Genomic DNA, 21,743 nt, shown 5'->3' with positions numbered 1-21,743 from the left:
CCTGTTCTGTAAGAGAATAATTAGTGTTTTTAGTGTATCAATCTCCCGATGAAATGTGTGGATCCAAATACAGAGGTGGATGTGCAGTGATCTCATCTCGACTAAAATCTGTCGTTTTTTTCTTTTGGGAAATCCAGTAGCGTCTTTTCAAAGAATGTGTTATGATGTAAAAAGGGATAAGTTTACTTTAATAGTTGCATGTCTATTAATCAAACTTGTGTGGTTGATGGTTCAGAATGCTTGGAAGCATGTTCTTCTATGTTCCGGAATATGCCTATGCTTTAAATTTTATCTACCTAGACGATTTATGAATGGTGATTTAACTTTAATTAGTAGATATCCATTTCATTTTATTCTTATTTGAAATACTGTAAATCTAATTTTTTAAATTGGTATTTGTATTTTTTTATTCTCACAAGAATATCAGGTTTGCATTTCGTTTTTACGGGCAGCAAAATGAAACTCGAGGTTAGTAAAATAATCTGTGCCAACCAGAGTAACGCTTTTATATAATTGCAATTTGGACTCCCTAACTTACGTTCAAAAACAATATTGTACCCATATTTTCAAAAACAATATTGTACCCATATTTATTTTTTATATTTAAAATAGTGTATATTTTAAGTATCTAATACATACTCCCTCCGTCCCTTCCATTTCTTTACATTTTCTTTTTTAGGGTGTCCCATTCAATTCTTTACATTTCAAAACTTACCAAAAATAGCCAATGGGTCCCACCACTTCTCCCCTTTTCTTTCTTTTTCACACTACTTTTACTCCACTATCTTCTTTTTATACATTAAAAATCAATGGGTCCCACCACTTCACCCACTTTTCTTTCTTTTTTCCACTACTTTATTCATATTTCTTAACCTCCGTGCCCAACCCATTCGATAAGAAATGGGAGGGACGGAGGGAGTATGTCACTAAATATTTAAAATCATTCAATATGTAAAATCATTTTGACTTGGGCATAACTGTATCAAACAAATTTTTTTTAAAAATATATCATCAAAAAGTAAATCTAGTCTATTTGTTTTCGCAAATAATAGAGGGTTTGAATTTCGCAAATAATAGAGGTAACTGCAATTTGGACCCCCTATTATTTACCTCTATTAAATAGGTTAGATTTACTTTTTGATGATATTTTTTAAAAACAAAATTTAGTATATTTTAATATGTAACTTTCTATTTCCTAAAATAATAAATAAATATTTTCTTAATAGTTGGTCAAAAATTAGTCAATCTGACTTTTCAAAAAGCAAAAGGGACATGTAAATTGAGACGGAGGAGTATTTTAATGGAAGATAACGGAATTCAACGGAGGGGGTGCATATCGTTCTTGAAATGTAAAGATAGGTGGTCCGATTTGAGTTTCCAAAAGTACGGGTACAATATCGTTTTTGAAAGTAAGTTAGGGGGTTGGAATTGCAATTATATATATATAGTGACTTAATGGAGTGCACTGAGTTAACGGAAGTTAACGGCAGGGGGTGCATCTCGGTTTTGAGAAGTAAAGATAAGGGGTGCGAGTTGAGTTTTTTAAAGTATAAGTACTCTATCGTTTTTGAACGATACTTAGGGGGTGCGATATGCAATTACCTCTATAGGTAATCATATGACATTGATGGAGTTAGGGGATGTAAATGAGCCGAGCCGAACTCTAGAGTGCTCATGTATCGTTTGTTAAAAAGTTAGCGAACTCGAGCTCGAGTTTGGATCGAGCCAAAAATATTGTTTGAGGATCGACTCATTAAGGAATAACTCTGTTCACGAACGGCTCGCGAACCGCTCACAACCATGTCTCACGAGCTGTCTCATGCTCATAAACCACTCATTAACTTATGCACACGAACACGTCTCACGAATTTTCGCCCACAAACCGCTCATTAATTTTGTTGACGAGCTTGTTTAATAAACTTTGCTAACGAGTTAGCTTATGCTCATAAATTTATTTACGAGCTTGTTTGTTATTTAATTTAATTCAAAAAATAAATAAATATTCTAACAAATATTTTAATTTATGATCTAAGGAATCATAAATTCATAGAACTCCCACATCCACGAGCCATGTTCACGAACCGAGTTCACGAACTACGCTCACGAGCCAATTTCACGAACCATGTTCACGAACTCTTAATTCGCTCTACTGTGCTCAAGTTCAGCTCGTTTATAAAACGAACCTTAAAATTGCGCTGAAGATTGACTCGTTTATGAACCGAACCGAGCTCAAATCGAGCTTTTTTCGAACCGAACACCGAGCGGTTATCGAGCGTATCAACTCATTTACAGTCGTGGATGGAGTATTGTTTCAGCCCTAGATGGAGTATTGTTTCTGATATCTCAGTACTCACTCGTACCAACATCTCGTGATGAGAAGAAGTCTGGGATATGATATATTTGGATGAGGAAATATAATTGTGTGGTTGATATATGATTATCGAAAAATAAAAAAGAAATAAAGGTGAAACGACTTGATGAAAGCATCAATCGGTACCCTTTCTTCTCACTAAAGAAGCATCTATGCATGCGTAATATTGATGGATAGGTTAATACAAGGAGGATAAAAATAATCCAACGGTTGTGGGATGTCCATTCGCGGAAACACGGAGCCGCTTACGCCCAGTATTTTGGAATCTAACTCCCACTGTACTACACACTAAAGATTAAAGATTATTTTGGAATCTTTTTTACAATAATTATATATATATATATATATATATATTTTTTTTCCTTGTATATTGATTTATGTTTTGTTTGGTTTGTTTTTTTCAGGATACTTTGGAAGCGAGGTTCACGGGTATTCTTTTCTCATTCATTTAAGCTTTATTGTCTAAGCGTCCGGAGTTGTGCTTGCATAACTTTCGGTTAGATGATAAACTTTCTTGAAAGAAAGATATTCCGGATGCGGTTTATTATATTTCGATACAATTCATCTACTTGTATGTAGACCATACCAAAAAAAAAAAAAAGATTAAAGATTATGGGGCCGTTTGGTTGAATTTAAAATAAGTGATTTTTTCTTAAAATAAAAAAGTGGAGTAGATAACCCACGAAACAAAAGCTAGCATTCCTAACTTTTTATAAGTGTTTTTTGACTTTTTATACAAACGGTACAAATAAGTGGTACAAATAAGTGTTTCTAACTTATGAACCAAAAGCCCGGCTTTTAAGCCGGAAACAAACACACCCTTACAGAAGAACAAATGGAATCGCACTTCTTTTATCTTTTCAAGTATACGGGAACAAATTATAAATTCAGAACTGTGACGCCATAATTTGATTGTTGACTATATTCGGAGGGTTTGGACATATGTGACTGTGAATATAAAGAACCTAATATCAATGAAATCAAATTTATACAAAACGGTCATAAAAATATTCTCTGCATTTATATGAACTCAAATTTTGAAAATAAATATTATAAAAATAAATGACCTTTTTTTAAAAAATCATGAGAAAAAAATGACTTTATAAACTGAAAAACTGAGTTTAAAAGACTACCCCGCGCATCATAATTGTGCATCTATTTCTCAGAGAAATAGGAAAATACGTGCATGTTTGGGCAAGGCAGCTTCTTACATCTTTTGATAAAAAATCGGCTTTAGTCTTTTTTTCTTACCCATTTGTGTGAAAAGTTAGAAGCACTTGCAAAAAATTGAGAATGCTAGTTTTTATTTCAGAAATTCTACTTTTTTTCTAATCACTTATAAATTTTAATTTATTTCTAACTGGTTCACTTATTTATTTTAAACAGGAAAACATTTGCATGAACGAACAAAGAATCTAAACTGGACTAACAAGAACTAACTCAACTATAGTTAAGTGGGAACCACATCAGAAGTATAAAACTCCCACTTTAATCTCTCTCCTACTCAGCCTCTTTATCTATTTCGCCTTTATATACACACACATCATCATGCTCCCATTATCACCGTCCTTTCCTTCTTCTATTCTCCTCATCTCTCCCTCTCTCTTTCCTCTACCTAATCAATACTCTACGTTCTCGTTTCTCCGCACCTCCCACTTACATCTCCCATTAAGCGCACACCCAGAGGTCGTATATGTAACTATCTCCTTTATTAAATTATTTTATCTCGACCAACCAGCGAACAACGATATATAATAATTTAAGTATGAGCTGCAATGGATGCCGAGTTCTGAGGAAAGGGTGCAGCGAGAGCTGTGTGCTCAGGCATTGTTTGCAGTGGATTGAGAGCCCGGAAGCTCAGGCTCACGCCACTTCTTTTGTGGCCAAATTCTTCGGCCGCGCTGGGCTCATGTCTTTCATTTCTGCTGTTCCTCAAGCCCAGAGACCTGGTAAATGATTATTCTTTGTCTATGTTGTGATCGATACAAATTAAATTTAATAAAACCGGGGTTATTTATTTATCGAGTAGTACTTGTTGGGTTATGAATTATTAAAGTGACATAATTTCTTCGGACACTTCAGGATTATGTACGTTCTATGACGTGATATCATGTTAAGTGACCCACTTTCTAAAAATTTATTGAAGAGGCTTTGTAGATATAGATGTATATGGTTTTGGATTAAGGTCCACTTGTATGATTTTTCCAATTTTAGCTAATTCATATTATGAGTAGAGTACCTAAAAATAATCTATGTATAAAATTAGCAGATTCCGCTATGTTTGTAGTTAGCTTTTATCTTCCGCAAGCATAAGATAAGGACCTATCACCTATGTTAACTCTTTCTGCTACCTGCCGCTATATATGTTTCATGTTAAATATAGTGAAAGACTGAAAGCTATTAATCTTAGTTAATTAGCCATATGTGAATTACTTCAGTGTTACATCGACGGTGTAAGATCATCTGATTCATCTCACTCGAATAAAAGAAAGGAACATTAAGGAGGAATTGGTCAGTGATTCCTGCAACTTACAGAGTGAAATTGTTATTTTGGCAGCAATATTTCAATCCTTACTGTTTGAGGCTGCGGGACGCACGATAAACCCTGTGAACGGAGCCGTGGGGCTTCTATGGACAGGGAAATGGCACGAGTGTCAAGCGGCTGTGGAAACAATTCTCCGCGGTGGTACTCTGCGTCCAGTTTCAGAGTTCCCCTCAGCAGGACTAAATGGAGTAGTATCTGATTTATCCAACATGTTCAAGCATGGAAACGAGGTCTCGAGTTCAAGATCAAAGCGCAGACGCCTATGCGAATCATCCAAGCTTTCACAAGTGGTTGATCTTGATCTCAGCTTAACGCGAGGCTACGAGGTTTCAGATAAAAGGCGGCTGGACACTGTTTCCAGAAACTCTGAGGAATCTGTGACAACTACTTGGTTTGGAGCCGGAGAACCTAAACTTCTGAACTTGTTTTGAATTGGGGAAGAAAATTATAAATGAACATCCATGAGAGCTGTTGCGCAACACAGCCGAAGGATTTCTTGTGAGGTTTCTTTTGTTTCTTAGAAGGAAAAAAGTGAGGTTTTCTTACTTTCTTATGAGGGTTAATAATTACGGATTAAGTAATTAGAAGTTTTTCAGAAACTTCATCTTTTTGCAGCAGTTGCTCTTGTAGCTTCTTCTTTAGCTAGATTGAGCGATCATATGTATGGTAAATTGGTAATTGAGTAAAGTTATTACTGCTCGATTTTGATTCGAATTCAATGTATGATATTTATATCTGTAAAAGTAAATTTCGGTACACTTATCTCCATCGTTATATATCGGTAGTGAGTAAGTGATTAGTATAATCGAACAAGCGATAATCATAGTTCCATTATTAAGGTAACGCGTAAATTTTTTGTGAGCATTCATCATTAAAGTCTAGTGTAACTTTTTTGTTAAAACTAAGAAATTAATAACAGGCTCATCGTTGATTATGAATAGAGTTTGATACGATGATATTTTCCTACGCAACCGCTCTTAATTTAAAATATTTTTTATATCGCAGTTGGTTTAGGTTTGAAACAGTATCAAGCCTTTCAGTCACAGTTTGTTTTGAAATCTTTTGATCCATTTCTTTTGTAAACAAGGATTTTTGAAGGTCTAAAATCATTACTGATCACTCAAACTGTTTAATTATGATTTGGTCTGGTCATGTAATTCAAATAATATTATATAAAATAAATATTTCAACCTGAACTGTTACTTTACTTGGTTAAAACGATTACATCAAATTATTAACAGATGGAGCCTTAAATCATCGAAAAAGTCACATTTACGAAGTGTTTGTGGGACATTGTTACTTGACCAAATATCTTGTGTATATGCTTCCCACCAAGGGACATGCATGTTGATAGTGTGAATTTCGAAATTTAATTTCATGCAATTTTAGATATATAAAAATAAAACTACACTAGTAATATTGCTGTTCATTTTAACTCTGTTATAATCACTTCGTAAGCATATCACACATGTCACATCAACTAAATTAATGTGATTTGTGAAGTGATCCACCTCTTTACTGTTCTAATAAATAATTAACGATGCAAGATTCCGTTTTTTCCTTTTAAAATAAAAATTTGTGTAAAAATAAGAATCCGAATTAAGTAATTATGAAGTATGATGTGATAATTTATTGGTTATTTCTCGTTTATCATATTATAATTGTCAGTCATTTCAGAATTTATATAAGAATATCCTAATTAGAACTAATAATTAGAAGAGTTGTCCGATGCTCCCTCTATCATTTATTTTATCAACAATTGTATTTCCATTTTTTTGTAATCATATTATATAGACTAGTAATTATCAAAATATTGAATATTTTGAAATATTTAAAATAATTAATACTTAATTTACTGAATAATAAATCTGGTACGATGAAATACAAATCCTAATAGCCTGGTCGGAGGTACAAATTTTTATTTTCTCAAGTTAGGGTTAGATCCTATAATATTAATTCAGTTTTTACATTTTTAAGTTGGGGTTAGATCTTCTTTAAAAAAAAAAGTTGGGGTTAGATCTTAGAAATTAGGATAATTTAATTCGGTCTATGCCCATACCGTAATTATAGAATATCTGTCATTTTCAGACCGAGCAGGCAGCTGATGACCTGATTATTGGCCGGAGAAAAATTGAACCAGTGAAGTTGCATATTTTGAGTTTGATAATTGCACGTAACACCTTGTTCCTAAAAATATTATATTATTTAAAGAACCAATAAAAAGAAGAAGCCATTGGAAGTACAAGGAGTTGCGGCCTTTTGAACAACATGTCTGAGAATCTTGGCTTTTGAAAATATGCAGGAGTTTAAGCAATTATAATCCATTGGTTGTCAGGATAAAAAAATATATAGATTTCTTTGTCTGGGCTTTGCCATTAGCTTTATACTTATCATATCTTGCCTGAAAGAAAATATAATATTGTCATCTGGAGATGTTGAAAAGCTCTAATATTACTATTATACACACATGTATATATTTACATATAATAATCTTAAAACAAAGTGGTGGCCTGGAGCTTTCATGAACTAAAAATCTAAAATAGAGTAAGCAAGTTGCAAGTGCAAGTTGACACAGAAGTGATGGTGGGTACAGTGAATATGAATCATGAATGTAAAGCCTTCTGGGTTTTGGTAAAATATAGAAGTGGGCAAGTCAGAATTTACCTCCTATACATATATGGGCATGGGCTGTGTTACAAAGAAGCTAACTTGGGCCTCATTCTCACAATTGTTGGGCGATAAACATTCGTAGACCCAAACAAGTCGGCAGAGATTAAAGACAGCCAGCCGGTACTGCTAAGTGCTGCTCTCATTTTTTATTTTTTTTTTGACAAATATGACTTATAATCTTACAAGTGAGTAACTGTTGTCACAAATTTCAGGATGAGTTAAGGTCGAACCCAAAACCGATAGATGATAAACTCTTAACAACTGAGTTATCCATCCGTCCTAGTGCAACTCTAATTCTTATTCACTTCGTTGAGGTGCTAAATGTATAACAAAGTCTGGTAATTTTGAAATAAAGAGCCCTACTATTTGTGACAAAAAATCACATCCTAATGCCTTTTTCAAGACTAGAGTTATGGACTTTTTGATTCACCGACAATCAAACACACACTGATATCACTGTAGGATATAGGATTTATATTTTTCGTATAGTATTCGGACGGAATGAATATATAACATTAGGTTGATATTTTCACATATTATAAATAATCTAAAGAAGTTATTTCTATCTTTTGGAGAATTTTTAGAATTATCACTTCTTAGTTTTTAATTTATTTCTCATCATCAAATGAGGCTGTCCTCAGTTCGGGTTATATTTATCTCTTCAAACGATATATGAATAAGCAGTCATCAATTCAGCTCATGACAAGTAATTATTGTAAAAATCAACCCCTTAGTCTTTACAGGGGAAAAAAAAAAAAATATTAAGACCTTTTTTCTGCATTATGTGCATGCAGAGAACTTATCACAGTTACTCATCCTCCCTTTTTGTGATGAAAAATGTAAATAAATAATGAGGTAATTGCATATCGCACCCCCTAACTATCGTTCAAAAACGATATTGTACCCATACTTTGAGAAACTCAACTCGCACCCCTTATCTTTACAGTTCAAGCCCGAGATGCACCCCTCTGCCGTTAACGCCGTTAACTCCGTTAAGTCATTATACAAGTAATTGCAAATCGGACCCCCTAACTTACGTTCAAAAACGATATTGTGCACATACTTTTGGAAACTCAAATCGCACCACCTATTTTTACATTTGAAGAACGATACGCACCCCCCCCCCCCTTTAACTTCCCCCGTTAACTTCCATTAAAATACTTCATCCGTCTCAATTTACATGTCCCTTTTGCTTTTCGAGGAGTCAATTTGACTAATTTTTGACCAACTATTAGAAAATATTTATTTATTATTTTAGAAAATAGAAAGTTATATATTAAAATAGACTAAATTTACCTAAAATATACACTTACACTATTTTAAATATAAACAATAAATATTATGTGATATTAATTATAAATAATACTTAAATTTATATAAATTTATATATTTTAGGGGGTGCGATATGCAATTACCTCTATATTTTATTCAATATATAAATTTATGTATTATTTATAATAAATATCACATAATATTTATTTATATATATATATAAAATAGTGTGTATTTTAAGTACTTAATATCACATAATATTTATCTATATCTATTTTAAAATCATTTGATATGTAAAATCATTTTGACTTGGGGATAGCTTAATTAAACAAAAATTGAAAAAAAATATCATCAAAAAGTAAATCCAGTCTATTTTAATATGTAACATTCTATTTTCTAAAATAATAAATAAATATTTTCTCATAGTTGGTCAAAAATTAGTCAATTTGACTCCTCGAACAGCAAAAAGGACATGTAAATTGAGACAGAGGGAGTATTTTAACGGAATTTAACGGAAGTTAACGGAATTTAACGGAGGGGGGCATATCGTTATTGAAATGTAAAGATAAGGGGTGCGAGTTGAGTTTCTCAAAGTATAGATACAATATCGTTTTTGAACGATAGTTAGGGGGTGCGATATGCAATTACCTCATAAATAATTGATGAAACCAGATTTCCTCAACCTTTTTTTTAAGACCACCTCTCAATCATTTTTTCTAAGATTCATTACTCTTTGTAAGCGAAAAACATTATTCCTAAATTTTATATATGCATATAGAAAACTCAGCATAATTCATGATGAAAAATAAATTATTAACATAAACAATCTCTTAGAAAATAATTCTGTTCAAGGTCACCTCAATCGATTTTTTTCCCTTGACATGTCCATCTCCCTACACTTATTTCTTTGGCAGTATTATTTCTGAAACACAATTTAATTTTCAGAACAAAAACTATGAAAAATGTAAAACTACACTCACATTAATGTGTTGACATGATGCAGTTTTGTGCTAACAGAAGGAAAGATTTGTCTTTATAATGATTTTTACGCTGGATGTTAAAATCATGCTCCGAAAATAAAATTTGCCTATTTCTTTTATGTTCTTGGATGACTGTTTTAACCCGTTGTATAAAGCGGCCCGTTGACTTGTAGGTCAGAGAGTCATACACAACACAGCCCCCAATTGAACAACTCCGTACGCTCGAGCTTACTCCAACTCCCCATGCTCACACACGCACGTGTCAGTTGACCCAATCACTAGTTCTTCTTACACAACACAAACAAACCCCCTTTTACTACAACATTCAAACAAGCCCTAATCTCTTCCTCAGACAACCTTCAATTCAGTGATCCTATTGTCTCAATTCTCAGGTTACTCTTCACTTCACTACCTGAATTCTATGTACATGTTGTGTCTATAATTTAAGTTACTTGTACTGATTTTTCTAGCTTAATTTTGATACCTGTTTTTGTTTAAATTCCATTTTTGTAGAGTTGTTTAATGTCAGCATGTTCTGAGGTTTACTTGGATTAGTGTGATCATACAGAAGTAAGGCAGGCTATTAGGCTAGTGGTTTTGTGTTTTCTGAATTCGAAAACTAGGGTATGGATTGTTTTGAGAATATTGAGTTTCTTGTTTTTTGATGATGTTGTTTTAAGTGTTGTAAAGGATTAAGTAATTGAAAATGCCAGCTAGTCGGCATTGTTTCCGGATAGATACTGCAGAGTTGAAAGTTCGGATCGAAACCAAAATTGGGGAGAAAAAAGCAGAGAAGTATTTTAATCTGTTAGACAGGTATTTGAGTCGCCAGGTGTTCAAATCGGAATTTGATAGAGTTTGTGTTGATTTGATAGGGAGGCAGAATATTAGTATACATAATGAACTTATTCGAGCGATTGTGAGTAATGCAGCGTTTTCTAAGACTCCTCCGCCGAGACCAGTTAAGCGGAATGCTTCCTTAAGTGTCAAAGTGCCAAATGGTTTTCAGAAGAGTGGTTTGCAGTCGCAATGTAAAGATGTGTTACCTAGGTCTCCTAAGAAGGGAAGGACTCCTAATATTCGGGAACGGAAGTTTAACGATCGGCCAAGTCCTCTCGGGCCTCATGGGAAGACCCATAATGTTACTTTTGATGATCTGACTGCAAAAGGTCAAGAACATCAAAATGTTATGGATTTAGTATCTCTAGGTAGCCGACCACCAGGTGAAGTTAACTCTGTTGAAGATGGAGAAGAGGTTGAGCAGGCATCTGGAAGCCCGGGAATATATAGTAGAAGCTCAGTTAGAGCTCCGCTTGGCATTTCCATACATGCAAAAGGTAGTAGGAAATTACTATCTTACGGAGGTACTCCTGCTGTGTTAAACCCGTCTTGTTATACCAGTGGTGAGCTTCCTGGGAATAACTCTTTAAAGGGTAGGTTGGATCAGAAGTTGGAGTCGGAGGGCTTGAAAATTTCAATGGATGGCGTTAACTTGTTGAATGCCGGGCTGGATGTTTTTCTAAAAGGATTGCTAAAACCCTGTTTACAGCTAGCTGGTTCTAGGTCGGAACACAATCACTTCAACCAAGTTAGAAATCAGGCTGCAACTGGTGCAAATGTTACGAGGCCTGTGCAATACGCCCAAACTCCAGTTAAATTTTTTCCAACTTCTATGTTGGATGTCCGTGTTGCAATGGAGTTAAATCCCAAAATGCTTGGTAGCAATTGGCCACTGCACCTTGAGAAGATTTCCTTGGGTGTGTCAGACAATTGTTTCTAGTATGTGGTCGCGTTGGGACAGACTATTTCTGTATATTGATTAGAGATGATGTTGCATTCTAGTAATCGAGTAATCCCTTATAACTATAACGCAGACACGTGGTGCAAAATGCTGAAGTAATCCACATGGTTAGAAGCTATAGCAAATTTTGACTCAAGGTTGCTAGGTTGTATATAAAAGTCAGTGCTGATTGTTCTGGAATGGGATTGGTTACTTGTAAAGTCCAAGGATGTGAGTACCTGTAAGAGTTTTAGCAGTTATAGATAGTTTATGTCCTCTTTTCTTTTACCTAGTATTGATAGTTGACTATTGTTATTAATTTATGTTTTCCATATAGCTTATATCAGTTACTGTCAGAGCACAGACGTGTCACTATAGACTTCTTTCTATATAAATTGTGTTTGTCCATTGTGGGTTCAAACTCTGTACTACATTAAACACTCAAATAAAATTTTCATTATATTCTGTTACATAGAGTAGAGTTCTAAGCAAGGAATGCCACATTTTGACAACATAGTTCGTCCATTATTGTCGTTTTATTGCTTTTTTATTCTCCTGTTAACATTTTCTTTTGCTGTTGATGTATTTAACTTGGCTTACTGACACCTTAGTACTGTGAGAGGATCTTAATATGTTCACTTGCTACTTTTGACATAATCGTGTGTTGTGCTTTATACTATAAGAACTCTGTGATGCTCAAAAACAAAGAAATATATTAGTGGAACCTTAAACCTCAGATGCCAAACAAGTTCGTGTTCCCGCACTTGTTAACTAATGCTTCATACCCAGTAAGTTTTGATTACACCATTGATTACTGACTGGTCTGTCACGGGTGCGAATGTGTGATATAACTGCTATGCATCTATCAGTATTTGTGGTTTGGAGAACAGTAAATATCTACGCAGAGAAGTAATGCTGCCCTTGGCAAGTCATTCACTGAGCTAGTATATTACTATGCTAACTTATTTTGGGAAACAAGATTGCAGACATGATTATCTTTATAATCTGGGCAACAAAACTTCAGACTTTTTGTTCCATAAGGCAAGTTGCATACTTCGACAGCAATGGTCCTTTCTTTTATCTGGTTTTCCTACACTGTTTGTTTGAAGTGTTCTTTCTTCTGCCAACTTTGTGAATAAGATGCAATTAATCTTTTTATTTGTTTTAAGCATAGTCTGAGGTGTTAGCTCTGACTGTAGTTGGAATGTATTTATAAAATTGGCCTTGCACATATTAATTGATCTATTCCTTATTTAGGTTCCCAAGTACAATGAAAAATAAATAAGAAATCTTGACTGGTAATATTTGAAAACAAGTTAAGAGAACTATGGTCTCAAAAGTCAAAAGCAGATCTTATTAGTTAGATATGGTGTTGGTTCTCAAACTTGTTATATTTTACTGTAAGGCAATTTTTTTTTATATTTCGACCATATTCAACTGCAAGAGGTACATTCTTTTCCTTCCTATTGTTTGCTTTGCCACTCTGATTTTGCTAGATTGCGATTGCAGGTTCTCATATGGGAATATTATTTATTTGCTATTACTACAGTCTTGTCTCTTGGTATGGTGGCTTTCTTGACCATAAGAAGTTTGGGATAATATTTGATGCTTTACTTGGTTGCTTAAAGAGTTAAAGGTAATATTTCACGTTTATCTTCTTTCCGTGTATTAATTGCTTTTGCAATAAATAATTGCAGTCATTGAATATATCGGAAAAGCTTGTATAGACATTTTACTTTGTAATTGTACAACATTCACATATTCGTTTTATTGTATAATGGGGCTCGTGTCTAGAAACTCCTTTGACAATACTTATAAAGTGAGATTGCTGTGTAGCAATTGCTTATATAAGCAAATAAGAGTTTGTTGACAATAACCTGATTAAAAAAAAAAAAAATCTTTCAACACTGCTTTAGAATTAGGAGGAACATAATTAGAATATTCTTACTTTTAATCAGTGTAGACCATGTTCCCAATTCATGATCCAAGAAAAATAAGCTAATTTGTATATTATAATTAATTTGATTTATTTAAGCAGAGATTCTCTGCAAAAACAGCCTCTCTACTCTTCTAGAGTAGAGGATTAGAGGTAAGGTCTGCGTACATCTTACCCTTTTATACACCGAGTATGTTTGGTTTTGTATGTTTCTCTCATTTAATACAGTGTTGTAGATAGGGTTTATTGTGCTGTGTTTTATACAAATATCATATATGCTAGACAAAGCAAATAGGAAATTGAAACATTATCCGACTATTTAATACCGACCATGATCAGAAGACCCCAAAGAATAATTACAGTGGAGCATTAATGATATTATTTACACCAGGGTCAATATTGCATTTTTGTTAAGTTCTCCATATCTTCTCACCCGGTCTCTCTTTATCTGTGGCTGTTCTGTAGGTTTATCTGTGTGTATATGAGCATCCTGAAGAAAAAAATATAACGTGAATTGATGTTTTTTTTTTCCTTTTTCTATTCCTTTTTAAATCATGTTGGTGGGCTTTATATAAACCATATTCCGAGCTGAATTATCTTATCTCCTGAAAAAACTACTACTAAAATTCAATAATATTTAAAAACAATCCTAAACTAATCACGTAAGATTTGGTCATCATCAACTAATTATTAAAATAAACTTGAAATTAAAAATTAAAACATAACTAATATATCCCTATCCCTTTCCCTTCTGTTTTGTGTTCTTTCCTACCTTTACACTTTGTATAATTTCGGCAATTGATTAGCAGGCTGTTTAATTTCCAATTATAACATGGTGCAGCTGAAAACAGTGTTCTTGTGTTCTTTTCAGGTCTATTTTTTCTTTTCAGTCTTTCTAGCTCCTTTGACATTGTTGTGAGCGTAGCCTGAAGCGTCTCTCTTTAATATGCAGTCAGTATCTTTCTCTTGGTGTTGATTTTTATAGCATACAATAATATATAGGACTTTGCTTGTGCGAGTCTTTGTATTAATGATTTGTCAACTGTCTATATTTTCTTTCTGTCTTTCTTTTGATTGTATCTGTTAATCCATATGGAGAAGGAATGAAATTTACGTAGTTTTTGTTTTAACATTGTGTTTTTACCTCCTACTCCAGCCTCCTGGTCAACTTACTTGCTTCTAGGGCTCGAGGCTAATTTCCAATTTCCAATACTCATCCTATCTTCAGGTCAGATTTATGCATCACTTTTCATTTTGTAATATGTGGTGTGAATTTTTTTTTACTTTTAAGCATGGAAGTGGAAATATTTCCCAGTCAACATGATTCTGATTATCTCTTTTGATATTGTATCTTACAATTGACTACTAATATAGACAAGACTATTTTCCATTACTTGTTATATGTATAAACTTTGGGTCTGTGGCCCCAAGTCATCACATATTTAAGTGAAGTTGCCTAATTGCGACTTGTACAGTTGTTGCAGGTGATTCAGATGTTAAATCTGTCTTGCACATTGCAAATTACTTTACCTTATATGTTCTTTGTGGAAAAATACTCATCTGAATGATGGATATGTATCCCACATGTGGTGTGGCTAGGCATAGAGGTAACAAAAGTATAACAAAGATGGTTATATACCTGAAATTGTTTTTTCATTATAAGGAGAAAGATAAAATGCCTAAAATTTGGACTCAATTTATTCTGTTATTATTTTTGTAAAGTTAAATCCAATGAGCATAGTTTGCAATAATGTTTTGATGAATTTTCTTCTTCCTATGAATTAAATACAGCACAATCTTGACGAATATTACCAGATTTGCTTCCTCGGGTCTTCACTTGGATCCGACCCAGTTTGGTCATGCCCACAATAAAGGCTCGCTCAAAAGCTGCGGAGTTGCCAGCCCAGATGTTAACGAACGGCCTGGATCTATAATCATTATAGAGAACCTGATCAGAGCTGAAGAGCCCCTTGCCCACCTGAAGATTCTTGTAGTATTGGTTGTCAAATTTTCTGGGGGAAACTGGATCCATATCAACAGCTATTCTTGGGTCAACATCTATAGGGCACATTGATTGTAACTCAGCCGAGTACTTCCTGCTTAGCGCTGGATCTACCTTTCTGTTACGGCTGAAATTGTATATGCGATTTGCAAATTGGTCACAGTGAGAAAACCCCACTGTGTGAGCAGCTGAGAGAACAAGCATCTTATTAGATTAGCGATTTTGGAATCCAGAACAAAGGGCTTAGAGTTTTTGCGACTGTACCTGATAGAGCAATCATATCCATTCGGTTTAAGCCAAGTGAAGAAAAAAAGTAAGTGAGCTGATCCAAATTGAAGGTAGGCTTTGGGATCTTCCCATACACACTTGAAGAAGTGGATACCAGCCCATCTAATCTTCCCAACTCCACTCGGTATGAAGGTCCACCAGACTGCATGAATGTCATATATAGTTACCATGCTCATACATGTGTCAGTAATATAAAGAGGATTGTGGCTCCTATACTTGAGTGGTAAGCAGTTTAGTTACAAACCAGAGAAATGACATCTCGAGTAGCCATGGCAAGAATGTCAGCGCATGAAACTTTGTTTTTGCAACCAGGAACCTCATCCACTGCAGCTTTAGCTTTTATCACCGTGTCATATCCGTCTCCAGCCAGTGACAGATTATCCGGGTGATCCTTCTCAGCTGTATTGTCTTCTCTTGATTGAATCATAATTGATGCATCACAACCCTGTTAAAGTTAAGCATGCATCATACCAGTCTCCTGCTTACACTTATGAGATAGTTATGTATAAACATTCCCTAATACTACTTGCCTTAATCATGGCACCTTTACATTGTTATTTCCATTGTTCAACACAAAATATAGCATTTTCCATGGGGAAAGAAGGATATGTGATTTTTCTTATGCTATGTTTGTGTCTGTGATTCACAGTGTGCGTGTCTATGGTTATACACAATACTTACATGGCATGTGTTATGTATGCAGTGTTACCTGGACTAAGCAGTCATGGAAAAAGAGACGAAGAGTTGCAGGGATGGTAACAAAGGTTTGGTTAATTTTTGTTTTGACGACTTCGCGCACAATAGATTCCACCTTAGGACACACATTGGCATAGTAGTTTGTACTCAGAGCTCCGGATGCCAAACCGGGGTGGAGGATCAGCCAGAAACTAACACAAATCGACAAGGGTACTAATACTTGGCCACCCATTGATGTAAAATGGCAGACAAATTAGTAAGTGATGAGATATAATACACACACATGTATATATAAAGTTTGTGTTGTGTGGAAGATGGAATGATAGAAAATACTGATCCAACAGGTGTGTCGAACTAAAAATAATCGCTTAAACTAAGTGATCATTAAGGCAGACCTGCTAGATAGATATTACAGACCAATCTTTACAAGAGAGAATGGACCAGAAGGTGGTATGATACCAATTATATAGGCTGAATTAGTAAGTGTATTAAAGTTGTACGTATGGACATAATGCATGTTTATTTATGTGCCTAACTACATGAACTAGCAGTGTCTTTTTTATCACTGTGTAATGAAATCTTTAACCTTTATTGTTTTTAGATCCCCTCCTCATTTTAGTTGGGTTCTACGTTTTTTTCATGCAGCTGCTAAGAATCTAGATGATTTTTTATTTATATATTTTTGTGTCAGAAAATCCAGATGATGGTTTAGATCACCACATAGGGTAAAAAAATATAGGGAAATTTGCAAAAACACCCATGTTTTAAAAACTTGCGGTCACTTTTGGTTGCAACACGGGTTGAAAATCAGTTGATTTTCGAGTTGCAACATTTTTACTTGAGATTGCATATAAGGTTGCACCGTGGTTTTGAATATTCTTTTTTGTAATTTGGGTTTCCTGAAAAAAACCCTAAAATATATTATATGCATAATTGTACCAATATTATTTCAGATTTAGCTGCCAATACATTGACCAAAAGAAAAACATGTTCAATCCCAGATCAACTTGCATCGTTTCCTCTCTTGAGTTCTTGACTCACGTCACTTTAGAGTTGTTTCTTTTAGAACAAAGGAGCATACTCTTATAAAATGCTTAAAGATCAAGACCTCAAGTGTTAAAGCAATTAAGAAGTCCTCATATAAAATTCATGGATCACTATCAGAATTCAAAAAATTATACAGAAAGGAGTCCAATAATGAACAAAGACAAAAGCACCTACCACAAAACAGTAATATTCTAAACAAAACGAAGTCTCTACACCCGTTATGAAATTTAGAGGTTCTTTTTCCAAATAATCGAGCTCAAGTTTTGACTGAACATGTGTTAAAAGTTTTCTTTTATTTAACTCATTTTTAGCATTTTTATAAGGTAGGAATGAATTGTGTTCTTGTTTGATATGAGTAGGGGTACTTAAAATTATAATCATCGATGAAATCAGAGTCCAATATTAATGATATGTATATCTGATCGAATTCCACTCGTGAATACTCTCCTCCATCCCAGCAGGTTGTTTCGAACATAACTAAACCCCGAGTTCAGCAGCAGTGCCGTTGATGCACCAGTTGCATCTTTACATATGCATAAAACATAAATACACTGACAAAATGAACAGTAAAGATGGAGAGATAATCCATGCTATTGCAAAGATTGTTAAAATTTCAGCAGTCATAGAAAATTCACTCAAGACATAGAATGCCTGCGATCTTTACTAGGTCTATTCTGCACTCTACTGGGAGTTGTTCCATCAGCGCGAACAAATAAATTAAGTCGCCCTAGTTTCTTAGACATAGAGTTAATGATTGATTTCGGGGCTAAAGGAGGTTTATCAGCAGATGGATAAGTGATCACTAAGGGAGTGTTGGGAGATGATTTAACTGTCTTCCTCTTGATCTCTTCCAACTGTATTTTCATTTTGGCCAGCTCGAGTTTCAAGTCCTGGTTTTCTTGTTCTAATTTGGAGAGCTCGTTGTCGGTTACAGGATGAGCGTCTTTGGATATTACAGTCACTTTAGATGCAGGAGTCGGGGAATCTCCACTTGACAGACTGCTATCCATGGCCTCTCTGAGGCGCTGCTGCTCATAGTAAAGGACTTGTACCACAGTTTGAACAGGAAGCCTGTCACTCTGAGCAGCATGAGCGCAGGCCTCGCGAGATAGTTTCTGGCAGTCCATCACACTGCACACTTTCTTCCTTTCCGTGTCACTTATATAAGGATGAGCCTGTGATAAGCAAAGGGTAATTCTTTTAATTAATCTCCAAGATTTTTAACTGAAAAAATTGTACTACAAGAATGGAACAGAAGGGGCTGCACCTTTAAGTATATATCTATGGCTCGGTACTTCGGGTCCTCAGTTGTCCTTGAATGCTCAGGCATGCATTCAGCAAAATTAACAAACTTTGGAACAGTTAAGTTACTATCCGAGGCTATTTCAGCAAGGAAATCTTCCATTAGCTTTTCTACCCGCTCCATCTCAGGTTGGGGTGGTGAGAGACGAACTTCATCTGCGTTGTAAGCTACACAAGTTCCTTCTTCGCGATCAAGGAAATTCATCATGATACGCTGCACAGTGTCAACATCAAACAATGTGTCCCCAGTAGTGGGAAAAAAAGAAGGTATCAGTAAGTCATCTAAAACAGCCTGGTCAAGTTGCAAGCCAATTCTCCTCTCCAGGTTGATCCTGCAAGCAACTGTTGTATCAAGATATATGGAAGCTCGGAGGAGCATTGACAGGAAGCTGACTGACATAGCATTCTTCTCCCATGGCAGAAGACCAACTATTGTCTCTACGACGACTCTCTTTTCATACTCCTCTTTCGGTTCCATTCTTTTCCTTGCCTTCCCGAACAATTCCTGCAGAAAAAAATCAAGATTCTGAAATTCAGTAGTTATGATTAAAAATAAAATTTTTAAGTTTCAGAATCAGAATTGAGCACCAAAATTTGGCTAGATTTCAGTTTCGTGAAACTTCAAGTGTGCTTGTAGTTCCATTCTAGAAACTTTGTACTGAGCTGCTAAATGTTATTGGTACAGGGGGCAGGATCTCACCAAACCTCGAAGCCATTTCTTGGCATAAAGCATTAGAATTGGACCAAGTGCATACTGATCAAACCCCATTGCCATCATTGCAATAAGAACCCTTTGGAACATTTCAATTCTGAGTACAGTTAATTCTTCAGCCCACCAATAGTCAATTTCTTTTGAATGATATGAAGAAGAATGCACTTCATCAGTTTCACTCTTTACCTTAGCTGAGCTACCAAATTGGTTCTCTTTGGAGGCTATCAGTACAACCGCATCTATACATCGGTTCACCAGTTTCATTTTTTCAGCTATTGGAAGTAAGCTTTCGGTTGAATGCAAGACTGATACTGCCCCTCCTAGACTTTTTAGTGCAACTTCATCCAAATAGGTCTCGGTTCTTCCCACCAAGTTTCCAGTTGCATAGTCCTCTGTCATCTCGAGATACTCTGACACACATCTGAGGATGCCAATATTGTGCAACCCTATGTCAAAGTTGATTCCATAACAAAATTTTGACACTAGTTCGAATGCTTCTGCTCCTCCAGGTATATCAGGAATTTTGATGACAGATAGGGAAACACCGCTAGATCCTGACATCAACCTCTTAATGAATCCACATTTAGAGACTAAAGGAAACTGCAAAGGATGTAACAAACGTATCAAGTACGTACGAGGACAAGCATATATTTTAACTTGAAAAGCCAACAGCAACGGATGCATTTCACCTTGTGCAGTAAAAATGAAGTCCCCCCAGCATGAACGGTGAGATCTTTTGGAATCTCTTGGGAAAAAATCCTGCACAGATTCAAAAATATAACTCCAGTTCAATAATTATTTTACAATGAACTTAAATGTATTGTGTCTGTATCCAGTAAAACAAATAAACAAAGCATACCATTCACTGGTCCTTTTCATGGCATCAGAAAGAAGCTCCTTTTTCTTAGTAGTCATGATAAAATTTGTGGACAGAGGTGCTGCAGTAGCCTTCTGATCGACGAGGTCCGCCATAGTATGCTTGCAGAATCTCTACAACATTCATTAAGCCATCTCCTGATGAAACTCAGAAACTGCTAACAAAGTCAGTATCACTCTAGCAAATGCAAGATAACTGGCCTGCACAGAAAACAGTATTAGCAAGTAATTTATAGGAGTTGCCTCTCATTTCAAATGTAACATAGGAGGTAAATGGCAATCTGATGATTAAAGGAAGAAGCAAGGGTATTTTGTGTAATTTGAAGTGTGTGGTGGTGGCCACTGAAGGTTAAGTTGAAGAGATGAGATGATAGAGCCATGCAAAGGGGTAAACTTATTCCAACTAGGAAGTATATTAGCCACAAAAATTGCTCATCTTCTTCTGCTGCTTAATTTGGATTTTATTGCAGTAGCATAAATATTCATAGTACTTAAAAATATGATTTATTATCTCTAACAACCTCTTAATTAACTTTATTATCAGCAATCTCAGGTCAGTTACTCTAAATGGTGGGTTCTATCAAATCTATGTAGCTAACCTTTTGAAAGAATGAGTTAGTTCGGTGGCTGCAGATACTAATAATGCACCACATAAGTATTTGCATAGCTGTCCCTTTCGCAATCAACTTTGTTTGTGCAAGATTCTCCACATTTTCCAAAACACACTCACACACCGTTTGAATGAAGCTAGGATGCCGTCTGGATCATGAGATTCCAGTCTGGTTATTGAGAATGTTAATGATTCTAACTCGATGATTAACAATGTAAATGAGACTCTAACACATTTTGCCTGGAAATCTCACTCTCATTCCCATTAACCAGTAATTCCATGATCAAAACGACCCCAAGCATTTTTTGGTTGCACCTTCAACTAGCTAAGAATTTATAAAGATAATGATAAATGTCTAACCATGTGGAGTGTCTGTTTCATACAAGAACAGTCTTTGGCTTGCACTGTGTTAAACTTGAGGTCTCTGGACTAGATTTAAAGCAATAAATGTTCCATATAAGTAGGGCTCATTTCAGGTATGTCTGATCACATCAAACTATGTGATGCTACAACTGTAGTTACTGTCTTATAATAACAATTGTCCCCGATCCAAATGGTCAGTCCTTATCAATGGAATTAGCATATTTGATACCACGAGCTTAAATAGATTTTTCAAAAAATGGATAAATTAGCTAAAGAAACATAACCTTCCTAAA

General features: G+C 35.1%; 4 protein-coding genes across 12 annotated transcripts; 2 read left to right on the top strand and 2 right to left on the bottom strand.

Moving 5' to 3' along the window:
* The first annotated feature begins 3,930 nt into the window (after positions 1–3,930).
* LOC108225190 (LOB domain-containing protein 38) lies at positions 3,931–5,618 on the top strand. Its single transcript, XM_017400012.2, has 2 exons — positions 3,931–4,320; positions 4,929–5,618. Exons 1-2 carry the CDS (start codon positions 4,137–4,139, stop codon positions 5,345–5,347), a joined length of 603 nt encoding a protein of 200 aa, XP_017255501.1. The 5' UTR covers positions 3,931–4,136; the 3' UTR covers positions 5,348–5,618.
* A 4,352-nt stretch (positions 5,619–9,970) lies between these two features.
* LOC108227766 (uncharacterized) lies at positions 9,971–17,140 on the top strand. Of its 8 annotated transcripts, none has more exons than XR_010284402.1 (7): positions 10,004–10,230; positions 13,128–13,254; positions 14,426–14,505; positions 14,711–14,782; positions 15,039–15,161; positions 15,346–16,229; positions 16,548–17,140. XR_010284402.1 is itself a non-coding variant. In XM_017403092.2 (2 exons), the coding sequence occupies exon 2, from the start codon at positions 10,545–10,547 to the stop codon at positions 11,616–11,618; it is 1,074 nt and encodes a 357-aa protein (XP_017258581.1). In that variant the 5' UTR covers positions 10,012–10,230; positions 10,352–10,544; the 3' UTR covers positions 11,619–12,088. The 8 variants fall into 8 exon arrangements, 1 of the variants encoding a protein (XP_017258581.1); XR_010284401.1 differs by having other exon boundaries at positions 15,030–15,161; XR_010284405.1 differs by lacking the exon at positions 14,426–14,505.
* On the bottom strand, positions 15,234–16,772 carry LOC108227768 (peroxidase 73-like). The gene is made up of 4 exons (XM_017403093.2): positions 16,554–16,772; positions 16,089–16,289; positions 15,821–15,986; positions 15,234–15,744 (listed from the first exon to the last, which is right to left on the bottom strand). Exons 1-4 carry the CDS (start codon positions 16,770–16,772, stop codon positions 15,329–15,331), a joined length of 1,002 nt encoding a protein of 333 aa, XP_017258582.1. The 3' UTR covers positions 15,234–15,328.
* Positions 17,141–17,751: 611 nt separating the features above from the next.
* Positions 17,752–20,907, bottom strand: LOC108225491 (BTB/POZ domain-containing protein SR1IP1). 2 transcript variants are annotated; one of them, XM_017400365.2, is made up of 5 exons: positions 20,461–20,907; positions 20,291–20,360; positions 19,788–20,201; positions 18,855–19,394; positions 17,752–18,762 (listed from the first exon to the last, which is right to left on the bottom strand). In XM_017400365.2, the coding sequence occupies exons 1-5, from the start codon at positions 20,571–20,573 to the stop codon at positions 18,223–18,225; spliced, it is 1,677 nt and encodes a 558-aa protein (XP_017255854.1). In that variant the 5' UTR covers positions 20,574–20,907; the 3' UTR covers positions 17,752–18,222. The 2 variants fall into 2 exon arrangements, with proteins under 2 accessions (XP_017255854.1, XP_017255853.1); XM_017400364.2 differs by having other exon boundaries at positions 17,757–18,762; positions 19,590–20,201; positions 20,461–20,906.
* Between the last annotated feature and the right edge of the window lie 836 nt (positions 20,908–21,743).

Source organism: Daucus carota, chromosome 6 (genome assembly GCF_001625215.2).
Source record: "Daucus carota subsp. sativus chromosome 6, DH1 v3.0, whole genome shotgun sequence".
Lineage (NCBI taxonomy): Eukaryota > Viridiplantae > Streptophyta > Magnoliopsida > Apiales > Apiaceae > Daucus > Daucus carota.
The sequence above is the reverse complement of the archived record's forward strand: the minus strand, read 5'-3'. Positions and strand labels throughout refer to the sequence as shown.